Here is a 14,405-nt window from a genome sequence, read left to right on the forward strand (position 1 = left end):
CATTGTTTTGACAAAATTTTGCGCATGCGCAGTCTAGAACGTCGGGTGTGCAACCATGGCCTTGGCGACAGTGCGCCTGTGCGGATTCAGACCTGCCAACCTAGCAGTGTCAAAATGCGTGAGTTTGCAGGAAAAAATGCGGGAGAATGCGGGAGTCTAGTTTAATTTAAAAATTGGACACGCCTACAATAGCGTTAATATCAATAAATTTATATCGTAATAAGTGTTAAATAATATATAAATAATATCTAATCATCAAAATTTAAGTATTTGCATGCCCAGTTGGAGTAGAGCCAGTAATTAATTTAATTATAGTACAACAAATGTATAACTGATTGATTAATGTGCCTAATTAGCGACAAACAGTATCAACACCAATTACTAAACATAATAATTAATTAAACACAGAACTTGTACTGTACGTACTACTGCCTGTTATGAAAATCTAAGAAAAAAGTACATGTATATTTCTCGTGGCTAGTTAGGATGTCCTGGATTCTATTTTCATGTGGCCTTCTTCGATCGCTTTTCCAGCAATACAAATGGTAATCAGGTAGCCAGCCTCTCCCCCTTTCCACTTCTGACCGACTTCTCCTATGTCGGTATTTTGACCAAGTATGTTATCAAAGAGCGGGGCTGGAGCATAGAAATTGATATTGGGATATCAAGTATGTGCATACACACTCATGTATTAAAACTGTAGGGTAGTTACACAAAACAGGCAGGCCCATCATTTTGGTCACACCCACCAATGGTCAGAATGCGGGAGATTTGATGCCAAATGCGGGTAGGCAGGAGAAGGGTTCCAAATGCGGGAGTCTCCGGCTCAATGAGGGAGTCTCCCGCTCAATGCGGGAGAGCTGGCAGCTCTGCGGATTTCGATTAAGACAAAAAAGTTTAAGTCCAGAGGAAACTGAAACATCTGCAACCTCTGTTGCCTTGTTGGAGGAGCATTTGCACGAGACTTAGGCTAGAGGCAACTAACTAGAAGCTACAGGAACTAGCACCACTAGATAGTGAACGAAAGATAGACTCACATAGTAAATTATGACGTTTGCTACGGAGAGGACTGCAGCCAAGAGCATGATCACCATATTTGTCTAAAACATGAAAGACCACATTGACATCTGATTGAAGAGTCCTAAGGAATATATTGTGGTTGTAGCCTGTTCATAATGAAGAGATTGACTTTTCACTTGTAAGTTTATTGGCCAACCATATATGCATGTTTTAGTTAATTAATTAAACAAGTCAGTTTTAATTAATAGTCAAAGTGGTCTGTTTGTCTAGTGCACATGCAATGATCGTTTGTGGCCAGTCGCTCAAAACGTCTCAACAAAGACAACAAAATTTTGTTAAATATGTACTGTAGAAGTTGATCAACTATAAGATCCTGGATTAATTGTCACATTGTTCAAGTGTAGCATCTGGCCACCATTATGTATACACACAACTTGTCCACTGCCATTGTCTAAAAAAACTAAACGTTAGGAGCTGCCAGATACTAGTCACACCCCCAGTGCTACTCAGGAGAACTCTGGGCCTGCGCTAGTAATCTCCCGGAGCCGGCTGCGCGCAGGAGCCAGGTACTTGCAGGAGCACTGGCTTGTGAAGCCAACTGCAGTGTGAGCACCCAAAGTCTCACCTGGACCCCAGTGGCTGACGTCACATCACAGCTAATGGCCCCAGTCAAAGACCAGGTACTCATACTCCTGAGTCAAAAGAGGTAATCAGGAGTACAAATGAGTACACTGTGCCTGGTCTTTGACTGGAGGACTAAACGGTGATCGGCAGTGACGTGACATTAGCCTCTGGGGTCCAGGTGAGACTTATTGTGTGTAAGTTTCTTGCCCAATGAATTATGTCATATCTCACCATCACTGTGATTTGAACTTGCAACCCTGCAAGGTCCAGGATGTACATACTCTATTAGATGACTCAGCACCACAGTGACACACATGTCTACACACAACTTGAGCAACACCACTATATGTACACATGTACGCAACTTGTGCAAACTTGAAAATACATTAGGCACAAAATTACATCAGAGACATTTTGTGCCTGTCTTTACAATCACAGCTTTGCGCAGTTTCTTATAAATAGTTGATTGGTAAATGACTATACCATCAACATAATTTGTGATTACCTAGCTGTCCATATTTCAACCTTGTAGAAACTTCAGAAAGCCAATCATAAAGCCAAGAATGCCAACATGCAGTGCAAAAATACACTATAATTCGCTAAATAGCTGATCCACATGATGTAAAATATGCATAAAATACAAGACTACATTGTCAGAAATTGCAACTATCACACCGTCATAACCCCTTTGCCTTTACAACAGGAAGTGGTATCAGCAGTTGGGCATTGTACTGTTCCATTAGCTTTGTCAGCAAAGTCTCTCGTTCTGAATATGATCCTGTTTCAATCCAGACAGTCACAAGACTCTTGGGCAGTTGTAACTCACTATTGTGGTCGTCAATGTCGACTTTCACAAAACCTTCGAAGACTTCAGATTCTTGCAAAGTTCCTCCACTCGTTTCATCAGTGTGTGAACTTTGTGCAAACACCAAACCCAAACGTTTTATTTTCGTAAAATCAATGAATTCAACCTGCTTTAGAGATCGGATTGAGAAACGGCTGACTACCTTAAACTGATCAGTTAGAACTGGACTACGACAAAAGCTAGGTACTGGATAATGAACATAATCTTCATTCAGAAAGAATATGTCTTCATCAGTCAGCACTAATGACCGCGGAACCTTGTTACCATTTGCCTCTAATTCATAAAGCAATGTGTACTGAACAACAGGTATGTCATTCTGTGACACTGTACTTTCCTTCAAAGTAGCAATTAAACTTGATAACATGTCTTCAGTAGGAGTACTAAATTTGATGTTAGATAAAGAAGAAAAAGGAAATGATCTTTCTTTGTCTAGAGATTGTGACAGTTGTAAAGCATTAGAGTTATGTCCGCATGCATCCGAATCTCTGAAAACTGTCACATCATCTGCCAGATGCTTTAAAATAGTCACCAACTTCCCTGTTTGTTGACTGTCTCGTATGAGACATGAAAATGTTTGTCTCTCGTTGTTTCCTTCAATGCGCACGTACTGGTCTAACAGACTAACAGTGACCTGGACAAAGTCTGTTAGCGAAACAGACACAGCAGCCAGTTGTTCTGTCAAGCAATGAATATCAACAGTTGAATTTAGAGCTGACAGAAAGCTACATCTGGTTGCGATAATCAATGCAGTAGTAGAAGTAAGGATGAGACACCCACTAAACTCTTCGGTAGCAGTGTACAACATAAACGAAGCCTGAACAAAGTACACAATTTGTTCCACTGTGCTTAGAGTACGACTTAGGAAATCAACTAATTTGTCAGAACTCAACTGCATCAGTTGGTCAAGTGCAAACTGAGCACTCTGTTTAGGAGAGCAATCAATTAAATCAGTTGATGGTGATTCTATACTCATATGTTTAGCTATAGCCAAGTCAGTGTTGTACATGTCCCTCCAATGTCTCTTCAAGCAATCAACAATCATCTGCTGGTGAGCTTGGCTAGATGTCCTCAAGTGCCACATTTCCTTTCCACCTTCTTTAGCATCATCAAAGACAAGATAAATGTCAAATAAGTCATATTTTACATTGAGGCTAAGTTCAAGATTGGCTAGGTCATGAAGTTGTCTGTACTTTAGTACAACATACTGAGGTGTAGCAGGTTCCTTCAAGACAAAGGTTGGCAGCGGCCAGTGAACCAGATCCTCGTCACAAAGAAAAATCCCTTCTGATGTAACTATAAGTGTTCGAGCCACAGGTGATCCATCTGTGAGGACTTCAAACAACAGTTTATAAAGAACAAGATCATGTTGAGCAGAGTCTCTGCAAGTTGATGGTTGTGTGGTTCCTGTTTCTTGTGACAGAGTGTTGTGCAAACGATCAAGCACAGCAACGTCTGGAGGCATAAACACAGACACAGTACCCTGTTGAGCATGGACTACTTCTCTGCGAATGGTTTCAACAAAACTACTTGTAAGACTTCCATCGCGAGTAAGAATAGTAAATGTTCCAGAAGCTCCTAAATGGCTTGCTTCAATACGAAAACTTTGATCAAACAAACCAAGTGCCACTTGACGAAGAGATGTCAATGGCAACCCAAACATCCATTCATAGTCAGATCGTTCTCCCTTGTAGCATCTCAATAAATGAACACAATGATTGGTTACAATAACAGCAACAGGCAATTCTCTATCCATGTTGGAATATGGCAGGCATAATGCATTAAAAGACACAAGAATTTCCTCAGTGCAAGTGTCTCCATTCTGTGCTGCAGCAATAATTTCTCTATTTAATGCTCCTGCATGACTACACCTTTGTGAGACATTGTGCTGAAAGAAATTAAATAATCTGCTTTCATCATTCTGACTTGCCAACCTTGCTAGCGTTAACCTTGCAGCAGCAGGCCACCTACAAACATGAAATCACGTCATAATTTGATCTATCTGCATGTGCCAGTGAAACAAACCCTTTTCTGGATGCATGGTTGTAGACAAGAGAAAAAGCTAGTGCAGCTGCCTTCAGCTTTTTGAAACAGTAGCAATGACAAAGTGACCGAGAATGGCTTTCACTTGATAGAAATTCACACATGAGAACAGGATCATTGCTCTCTACTACTGTCACACGCTGCAAGTGTTCTGCATAGCACAAGAATGCGATGAGGTCAGTAACTTAATTAATCAATCCATAAAAATGACTTACGAAGATAGTATGTTGCCCTTGTTAAACCCGTGTCCAAACCTACCTCAAGAATAAGCATTTGATGGCGATCAACTGTTAAGATGCACTGCTCGCCTCCCTGAGCTTGCAAATTATTCTCAGAAGTCAAAGTATCACTCCATGCCAAAGAAGAAACCCAAGATGTAACAAGATGCGCGCATTTATCGCTACCAAGAACATAACTGTCATTAATAAATACTGGCTGCAAAGTCTGGCATGCTCTACCATTTTTGTTCTAGAGCATTATGGATCAGGTTCTCCAGCTGAGAGCTAAATCCAAAGTTGAAAACATCATTTCTCTCTGCAGCTAAATCCAATCTATATTGCAAACAAAATCATCGTTCAATCAGTTCACGTACTACAATCCATTATGGTTAATATACCTGGAAGTCAAGTTGTCAAAAGATAAACTTTGCTGGCTTCCATAACGTTTTGACTCAATTGTTGCATCACAAGCAACGCCACATCCAGTTATGAAATCCTGCTGTCTTGGCGGTGATAGCATTGTTTGACTACAATTCCTACTGCTTTCTTTCTTTTCTACTGCATGAGAAGCCCCATGCAAAGGAGTTTCCAGTTGTGACGATACACTTGCTGATGGCATGTGAAGACGGTCTTGTAGTGTAGGGCTGACCTTTAGTTCATTCAAGAAAGACAACCAGTGCTCTCCACCCTCACGCCTCATGGATTCGACTTGCTCTCTGAAGCTCTGAGTTAGCTCTAAAGTGAATGGAAGAAACTCTTTCATATCAACTATAGAGAATATTATCAATATGTATACATACATGCATACATAAATGTGCACATCAGCAAACTCACACCTAGTCTTGTGTAGCTAGACGCTCTCCTGCCACGTCACACTTCTGGGCATATGATGCGGCAGGAGATGGCCTGGCTACGTGAGACTGACTCAGACCCACACAGCCATTTCCAAATTTGATTTCAGCTATGAGCCATAAAAACAAGACTTTGTAGTCATGTGACTGAGCAAATAGATTACTCAAAAAGTATTGAATCGTTTCTGGTCTGTGTGGCTATGTGTTTGTGCATGCATGCCTGCACGCGTGCGTGTGTGTGTGTGTGTGTGTGTGTGTGTGTGTGTGTGTGTGTGTGTGTGGACAAAATAGTTCGTGAAACTCTCTCTTTGATGTTGGCATGGGGAATTCAGTACAAACCGAAAGTAGTCTAGACATGATTTACAGAACTCATACACAGGGTCACAACAAGATCAAAGAAAACGTAAACCAGTGACTTGGCTCTCATATCAAAGTCTCCTTTTGGTTTACAACTATCTGCGGATGTTCTATACAAATCATGTGTCAGGTGGGGTATGAGTCTCAACATTGACAAGACAAACGTCCTAAGTGTGGGGCAAGAATAAGCTGTCACTTCAACTGATGGTCATCAGTTACAAATCGTTGATGAGCTTTCCAATCTGAGCAGTGTCATCCACAAATCAGGTGATTGTTCCAAAGAAATTGACTACGGGACTGCTAAAGCAAATACAACATACTTTTAGGAAACGAATATTTACTAAAAGGTGTTTCTCAAGAACAGTCAAACTGAGACATTTATTGTCCTGGCCACCCCAAATCTGTTACATGGCTGCGAAATCTGGCCAGTGACCCATGTGATTATTAATTAAACGGTTATCTATTTTCATATGATATGTATCAGAACAATTCTAGGTGTGTGTGTGTGTGTGTGTGTGTGTGTGTGCGCACGTGCACGCGCGTGTGTGTATAATTTAAAAATTCCTGGTGTATCATAAAGCATAAGGCTTCTAATAAAGCAAACATCTGCACAGCAAAGAAGATCTCATTGTTGCAAATAAAAGACACAGATTGCAATGGCTGGGGCACATCATTAGAATGGACAACAAGACACAAAAACATTATCAATGTATTTTAGTAGGAATGACTACACATACCAGTAAAAAGCGAACAAACAAGTGCGAATGGTTTAATACTGTACCAAATTGAGGTACCATGACCAACTCACACATGTTTTTGTATCTTGTTCATTCACTTTTACATGAAGAATATCACATGAATTAGCAGGACCCATAGGAAGACTAGCCTAAAAATTTCTAGGAAATATAACTATCTATCTAATGAATCATACACATGGATTGTAATGACAGATTGTGTTACTTAATTAATTAAGCTTGACTGATTGTTTTGATAATAATTCTCAAGGTGTTGACATGTTAATTGTGTTTGACTTAGAAGTTTTAGCCAACTGTGGAGAGTATAGGTTAGCTACATTGGTGTTTTCTTTGGCCATGCATGGCCAAGCAAGTTGAGAACCTTGATGGGTTCATTAGTCATTACATCATAGTGTAAATACAATCCAATGTACTTTCCTACTACAACAAGAAACGCGACCTAGATAAAAAAAAATGCTGAATAAGACACAAGAAAATCAGCTCAAATCCATTTCAAACTGAAAAGACAGCCAACTGCTCAGGCACAGAAATGTGCATGCAGGTCTTCCCAAAAATGTTTGGTGCACTTGATACTTGATAATGGCCGATAGACCAAATGCTACAATAAGAAAGTCCTCCTATCGCATCGGTACATCTTTTGAGAAACTTTGAAGTGTGCTTTCATCAGCTGCATTCTTCCTGGACAATTTGTAGTGCATTTTATTGGATACTGCAGCATCAAGCTTGCTTCGTTGTCTTGTCACAGCATCTATAGACAAATCATCGGATCCTAAACATTTTGTAGATCGCTGAGAACAACAGAAGCAACTGCGAATGTCAGCAGACGCGCCTGCGTGTGCTGGAGCAAGTGTAGTGTCGCTTCCAAAATGGTGGAGAACGTGAGGATTGAGCTGCTCACGTAAAATCGTGATAGCCGTATTTTTGCACCGATCATTAAACAAAGAAATATGCTTCTGCCCAGGATAGTTTGCAGCAAAAAAACATAACCAGTTCAGTCGGAGAAAGCGTGCAGAATGAGAAAACTCGTCTGAAGAAAACTAGGAGACTTCAGCAATGCTATTCGATTTTTGCACTAGTGCTTCTGAGTCAGGATAGAAAGGGGGCGTAAACGAGCTTATGTATTGACACCACCCGCCATTCCTAGACAATGACTATGTGTCACTATCAACAGCTAACCTCACAAACAGCTGTTACAGAGTAGGCTACCAAATCAGAAGTAAACAGCTCATAAAACACAATAACACTAGACTGATCATCATAAAGTACAACAACATTTAGAATATCTGTATAGGTTGAATTGGCTAAAGACCGTCATGCTTGGCATTTGATTCTACTATAGGCCTAAACTTGTAATGGGTATCACTGAAAATCAGGTTTGTGCATGTGTGCGCGTGCGTGCGTGTGTGTGTGTGTGTGTGTGTGTGTGTGTGTGTGTGTGTGTGTGTGTGCACGTGCGTGTGTGTTATGAAAAGACAAAGTTGATGACTTATGGTCCCAAACTGTGTGTTAAAGATGCTGGGAATATTGATATACGGATTCCCGGTCGCAGTGTGCAACACGTAAAACAGTTCAAATATCTCGGTTCTATCGTATCCAATGATTTGAGCTTAGACCTGGACATAACAGAAAGAATTGCACAATCAGGAAAGTGCTTTGGAGCACTAAAAGAGGCCGTCTTTCAGTCTCCCCATGTAACATCTGAAACAAAAATGTGCTGTTCCAGTCAACTGTCTTATCTGTTCTACTGTATGGGTCATCTTCTTGGGCCGTGACTAGAAGAGATATCACAAGGCTTGTCACATTTACAAATCAATGTCAATGTTTCATGCTGGGTATAGACAAGTTCAAACAACAATTGGAACAAATCACATCAAATGACATCAGGCACAAGCTTGACAATCTTGAAACTGCAGAAGACTCTTTGATGGCTCAGCGGCTTAGATGGCTTGGTCATCTAGAATGTATGGAAGATCATTGTCTGCCTAAGCAGCTGCTTCATGTGTGGTTACCATCAACTCGTCCAGCGTATGGGGTCAGACTAAGGTGGAAAGACAGGATTGTAAAAAACCTCAAAATGGTTGGCCTAACAAGCACCTGGTTCCAGCTTACGCAGGACAGGCAGAAGTGGAAGAACGTCTGTGCTAGCAAAATTAACTCAATCGTCACTTCAAGAGTAGAACTAGCAAACACCCAAAGTAGTCAGAAGGTTCGTGACAGAGCCGATCCCAGCAGATGTCAAGACCAACAGCCTCTGCTGTGCACTACCTGCAAGCAACTGTTTAAGTCACAAACAGGGAAAAAAGACATGATTGCAACAGAGGACAAAATTGCCCAGATCCCTGGGAACAAGCAAAGACCGGAATCAAGTGCGACAGATGCAGTCGTTTATTCACACGAGAGAGTGACAAGAAAAGACATAAATGTCATCAATGTATTTAGATTTGTGACGTATTTACCAGATAGTGACTTCTTTTTTCCTACGCTTTTTACGTTTTGCCATCATCCATGTGAATGGGCAGTTGAAGGTTGAAGGTGTGTGTGTGTGTGTGTGTGTGTGTGTGTGTGTGTGTGTGTGTGAGAGAGAGAGAGAGAGAGAGAGAGAGAGACTTTGAGGTTTGAGTCTTTGGTGACTGATCTGGAATATGCCGACGATATGGCTCTTCTCTCTGACAATTGGCTTGACCACCACAATGATGGATTCCCTATCAACTGCTGTAAGAAACTGGGTCTTGCTATTAGTTGCAAAAAGACAAAAACCTTAGCAGTTCTACCATCTGAGTGCTCAGACATTCAAACTCCTGTATCAATCTACCTCGTGCCAGGAGATGAGCCTATTGATGTAGTCTCTCATTTCCAGTACTTGGGCAGTATTGTCCAAAACTGATTGTGGATTGGACACAGAGATTAATTTTCCAGAATCTGTAAAGCCTCACATGCCTTCCAGTCGCTCTTTCGGAGCTTGTGGTATCAACGTAACATCAAGACCAGCACCAAAGTTCGTCTTTTAAACAATGTGATCCTTCCAACCTTGCTGTATGGTCTTGAGTGCACCGTCCTCCTTGAGCCCAATGTTCATAGTCTTCAGTCTTTTCTGATTCGTTGCCTTCAAATTATATTAGGGATCTCGGTCAGAGAGCAGAAGCGTCACACTACAATACAAGAATCTCATCAATTCTCTTAGAATGTCGCTTCCATTTTCTTGGGCATCTCTCAAGGACGTCCAATGATTGCTTAACCAAGCAGCTTTTTGTGTCTGCTCCTGTTGGTTGCAAGAGCAATGTTGGTGGACAGATGTGTCGTTGGAATGATGTTGTATCTGGTTACCTCAAACAGTGTAACTTGTTGGAATCCTGGATGGAGAAAGCCGACTCTTGGTGCTCCATGATCAAACACACTGCAGAGCATTTCAACAAGGAAGCAGAAGACAAAGAGAAGAGCCTCAGGGATGACAGAAAACGACGGCATGAACGACTTGTAAAACCTGTGAGTCTTCTGCACTGTACCCACCCTGGCTGCTCATTTCAGGCATTTAACAAGGCAGGTTTGATTAGTCACCAACGTTGTCATTCTACAGCCTCAAGGATGCCATGTCAGTTTTGTCATCAAAGAACAAGGTCATTATAATCACCAGCATTTCGTTGAGACAGACCTTGAGCAGTGTAGACTTGATGTTTTTGGCCTGCATCTCCTGTACCCTCATGGTAATCATGGAGCAGCAAATGGATGGATGGATGGATGGATGGATGGTGTGTGTGTGTGTGTGTGTGTGTGTGTGTGTGTGTGTGTGTGTGTGTGTGCATGTGTGCTTGCATGCGTGTGTGTATTCATAGCTATGTCTACTCAAAATGTGTCACACTCCCGGTACAGTCAAGATGGTCCAGTCATGGAGCAGTATTTCATTTGGTTGTAAGTACCAACCACAGACATTGAACAAACAGCCAATTACAAACCACCAACGCTAACAAGAGAACTTGTTACCAGAAAAATCAGTCTAATTTGTGTTTGCACTTACAGGGTCAACAACAACAACAACAACAACAACCTGTCTGACGTACAGCCAACGTAAAATCAACATTGCATAAGCAGAAGAAATGTTTGTGTCCTGTACGTAATGACTCTTGTTATCTGAATTATTACAAACTATTTTAGTGGTGTTACAGAATTGTGGTCATGTAAAACAACAGTTGCTTTGCACTATTCTAGATAGATTTTACAAGTAGTGCACCTAAAAGCAAAATTGTGTCTAAGTTCACAATACTTTGACAAGTCGATCGTTTCTTCAGAGGGCTCATAGCTGTGGAAGCAAGGGTGAAATTACAGATTCAGTAACTAGAATAATTATGCAATGTACTAACAGGATGTTACTTTAGAAAGCTTAGGTATAGTGTTATTCATTTGGATAGGTACTGTACCAATGACTCTTGGTGTTTACACCAGAAGTTTGTAAATCTGTAGATATACAGTCCGCGTCATAATTATAAGGACACAGCATCATAACCCACTACAAACGCATTTATCATCTTCCAGCTAGTGAGAAAAGTACAAAGTCTTTACGAGCTTTAAGCAGAGCCTACTAGAAGTGCAGAGCTAATGTTTATCATTGTTAAAAAATTCAAAACAAGTAAACCACACCCTGACACTGTATCCGCTGCTACACAAAATCATCACGTGACTTTTTCGTTACATTTTCGCTATTGTCTAGACGTGATACAACATTTTAGCTGTTCATTAGATGCTTAATATTTGGTTTGTCCACTTCTAGCTAATCTTATTGCTATTACACGACACGCAGCACTGTCGACTAATGTCTACACATGTGCTGCTGGAATCATCTGCCATCCTTCCTGGACGGAACGCCAGAGTTCTTCTTTGTTCTGGGAATGCCTTCTGTTTGTTGAAACTTGTAGTGTATGCTACAAATTTTCAATTGGGTTGGCGTCTGGAGATTGCGGAGGCCAGTCAAGTACATTGACGTCGTTGTCACGCAACCATTGCTGGGTAGATTGAGCGGTATGGATGGGCGTATTGTCGTGCTGGAAAACAAATTCCTCTCCTAGTAACCGTTGAGCTTCAGGAAGCATGTGGTCCGAGAGAACTCTTTGGTAGGCAAGAGCGTCTACGCGGCCTTCTAGTCTTACTAAAGATCCGACGCCATAATATGACATGCTACCCACACCATAAATAACACTTGCCGAGTGTTCTACTGTCAAATCACAGCATTGCGGCAAATACTATTCTCCCTTATGGTGTCATACGTACAACGCTCTGTTGGTTCCAATTCTAACTTTGGCTTCATCGCTAATAAGGACAGATCTCCACGCCTCCACATCCCAGTCACGATACGTTGCCGTCCATTCTCATCTGAGCAGGCGGTGTTCATCCGTCAGCAGAGCTTTCTGGCGTGGCCTCCAAGAGTGTAGCTCACTTTCATGCAATCGTCTTCTAACTGTACTGCAGGAAATAGCAACGTCAGCCTCCTGATGCAGCTGAAAGGATAGCTGTCTCAACGTCTTTCGCCTGTTCCCAATGGCAAGGCACTTCAACATCCTGTCCTGACGTGCGGTTGTTTTTGTTTTTCTACCAGGACATGTTGCATAGTCGCTGCTACCGTTTGACAGCCTCTGCAGGCATTGATGAACAGCTGTCCTCAATCTTCGCACTTGCACTGCAATCTGGCGAGTGCTATGGTCTACAGAATGCAGTGCTCCGATCAGCCCTCTGGTGATGAGACTGAGCTGTTTTCCTCTTGGCATTACAACAACTCACAGCCAATGAGTGAACCGAAACAAAGTTGTGAAGTGAATTCAGCTGAAAAGGGACTAGCAGATGACATGCAATTTTGTGGGCTTTTACTCTAGAGTTTTTGGCAGCTGACACATTTCGCGCACAGGTTGACTGTTTTGGAAACACCGGAAAAGGCTAACTTGTAACATTTTCTAACTTTTAGAGGTTGCTTGCAATGTTCCAACGCTCATTCTTCTGCTGAAAAGTTAAGCAACACCCTTTCTAATAGTACAAATGCCTAACACTGTCACATAAGACTCCCAAACTTAAATTGGAGCAACATGCGCTAAAATACTGTGTTCTGACACTGAGTCCACTCTTCGTCTCGCTTGTGCAAAGGTAAAGCATCTATGAATTATGCACTAAAATTACAACTGCATTCATGTACATTTGTGAAATTCAACTCTCCAGGAGAAGCCACAACAGGACAAACAAACCAGCCTGTTCCTGTGTTACGTCATATAGGTCGTGCGCAGTACGTTCAGAATTCGTAATTTTCAACCAGAAACAAAGTATAGAATAGTGCAATTACGTTTACATCTAGTACTGTCCCAATTGATAGATTATTGCCTAAGAAATAATTTACAATCTAAAAGTACCCGTATGTTTTGACAGCAGTGTCCTTATAATTATGATGCGGACTGTAACTATTGATATTGATTCGGTCTACAACCAAGCAAAGTGCTGTACAACGATTCCTAAGAAGAACAGAATCAATAAGTGGAAGCACTATAGTGCAGCACTATACTGCTTAACTCTCTGTGCTGATTTTCAACTAAAGTCTGTTCAATCAAGCATCCTGATCAGACATTAATTAAAGCACACGAATTTTTTAGTATAATTTACCATGGTAAGCCTATCTTGAGACTAAATGGTTAAGCCCTCTTATAACAGGTGTTAATATGCACGCATATTAGAGACCGAATGGATTCATGTTTTCTTACAAACCTTTCTTTGCAAAGACACACACACACACACACACACACACACACACACACACACACACACACACACACACCTGGACCTGGACGTAGACCATCGTGATGATGCCTTCCATCTTGTGACGCAAAAGACAGCCTGAACTAATGACTCATTTCTCTGCTATATTGAATTGCATTACACTTGTGACATGCTATGTCTTGAGGTCTTCTAAAGGATCTAGCACAAGCATTACAGACGTAAAATGCTCTTTGTTGCTCAGCTGACTGGCCCGCATTGAATGTCACATTATTAAAAGGTTTAATAGTGCAGGCGTTACTACATAAAAAGCGATCTCTAGCTATCTTAAGCCAGTTCTTTTCATCAATGTGGAAGCGTTTCATGTCCAACTTAACTTTGTCTCCAACGCAGTATTGGTCCATCTGCTGGACATCTATTTGGCAACCAGCCAAAAAAAGAATATTCTTTGGGATTCGTTCGTCTGTTATTCTTGCCAAGTGTCCAAGCCATCGTAGTCTTCGAGATGAAATGATATCTTCTAAAGTTTCAGGCATGCCAAACTTTTACCTTACCTGATCATTAGTAATATGGCTGGACCACTGCATTGTTTTAGACACACCTAAGGCACCTGTTATGAAATGTTTCTAAACGTCTTGTTGCTTCTTTTTTGGTGCCACCAAGCCTCTGAGCCGTAGAATAATATTCCAAGAACTATAGCCTTGTAAATTAGTCTCTTTGTTTCAATAGACAGGTTTCTGTCCATAAATATTGAACATTTTGTAAAATTCCAAAAGCTCTGGAAGCTCTGCCAATCCTTTCTTCTATATCCCTGTTAACTTCACCTTGACATTCAATAATTGAGCCCAAGTATTTAAAGTCGCTAACAACTTGCATGGCTTCGTCTTTGATGATAATAGGCATCGACTCCCACTCATCCTCTGATGATTTCACT

The 14,405-nt window shown here is 41.2% G+C and overlaps 1 protein-coding gene across 1 annotated transcript; it reads right to left on the reverse strand.

Annotated features, from left to right (window-relative positions):
* Window positions 1–1,954: 1,954 nt before the first annotated feature.
* LOC134189124 (uncharacterized) lies at window positions 1,955–5,498 on the reverse strand. The gene is made up of 5 exons (XM_062657361.1): window positions 5,166–5,498; window positions 5,008–5,100; window positions 4,765–4,949; window positions 4,532–4,700; window positions 1,955–4,473 (listed from the first exon to the last, which is right to left on the reverse strand). The coding sequence occupies exons 1-5, from the start codon at window positions 5,465–5,467 to the stop codon at window positions 2,322–2,324; spliced, it is 2,901 nt and encodes a 966-aa protein (XP_062513345.1). The 5' UTR covers window positions 5,468–5,498; the 3' UTR covers window positions 1,955–2,321.
* Between the last annotated feature and the right edge of the window lie 8,907 nt (window positions 5,499–14,405).

The sequence above is a fragment of the Corticium candelabrum genome, chromosome 13, assembly GCF_963422355.1.
Source record: "Corticium candelabrum chromosome 13, ooCorCand1.1, whole genome shotgun sequence".
Classification (NCBI taxonomy): Eukaryota; Metazoa; Porifera; class Homoscleromorpha; order Homosclerophorida; family Plakinidae; genus Corticium; species Corticium candelabrum.

Bases quoted from the DNA above. Each gene is read 5' to 3' on its own strand.
- LOC134189124 (XM_062657361.1), bottom strand. From the start codon at position 5,467: ATGAGGCGTGAGGGTGGAGAGCACTGGTTGTCTTTCTTGAATGAACTA. The intron at 5,101-5,165 runs GTATATTAACCA...TTTGCAATATAG, and splicing joins TTTGACAACTTGACTTCCAG to ATTGGATTTAGCTGCAGAGA. The intron at 4,950-5,007 runs GTAGAGCATGCC...TGTTCTTGGTAG, and splicing joins AATGCTCTAGAACAAAAATG to CGATAAATGCGCGCATCTTG.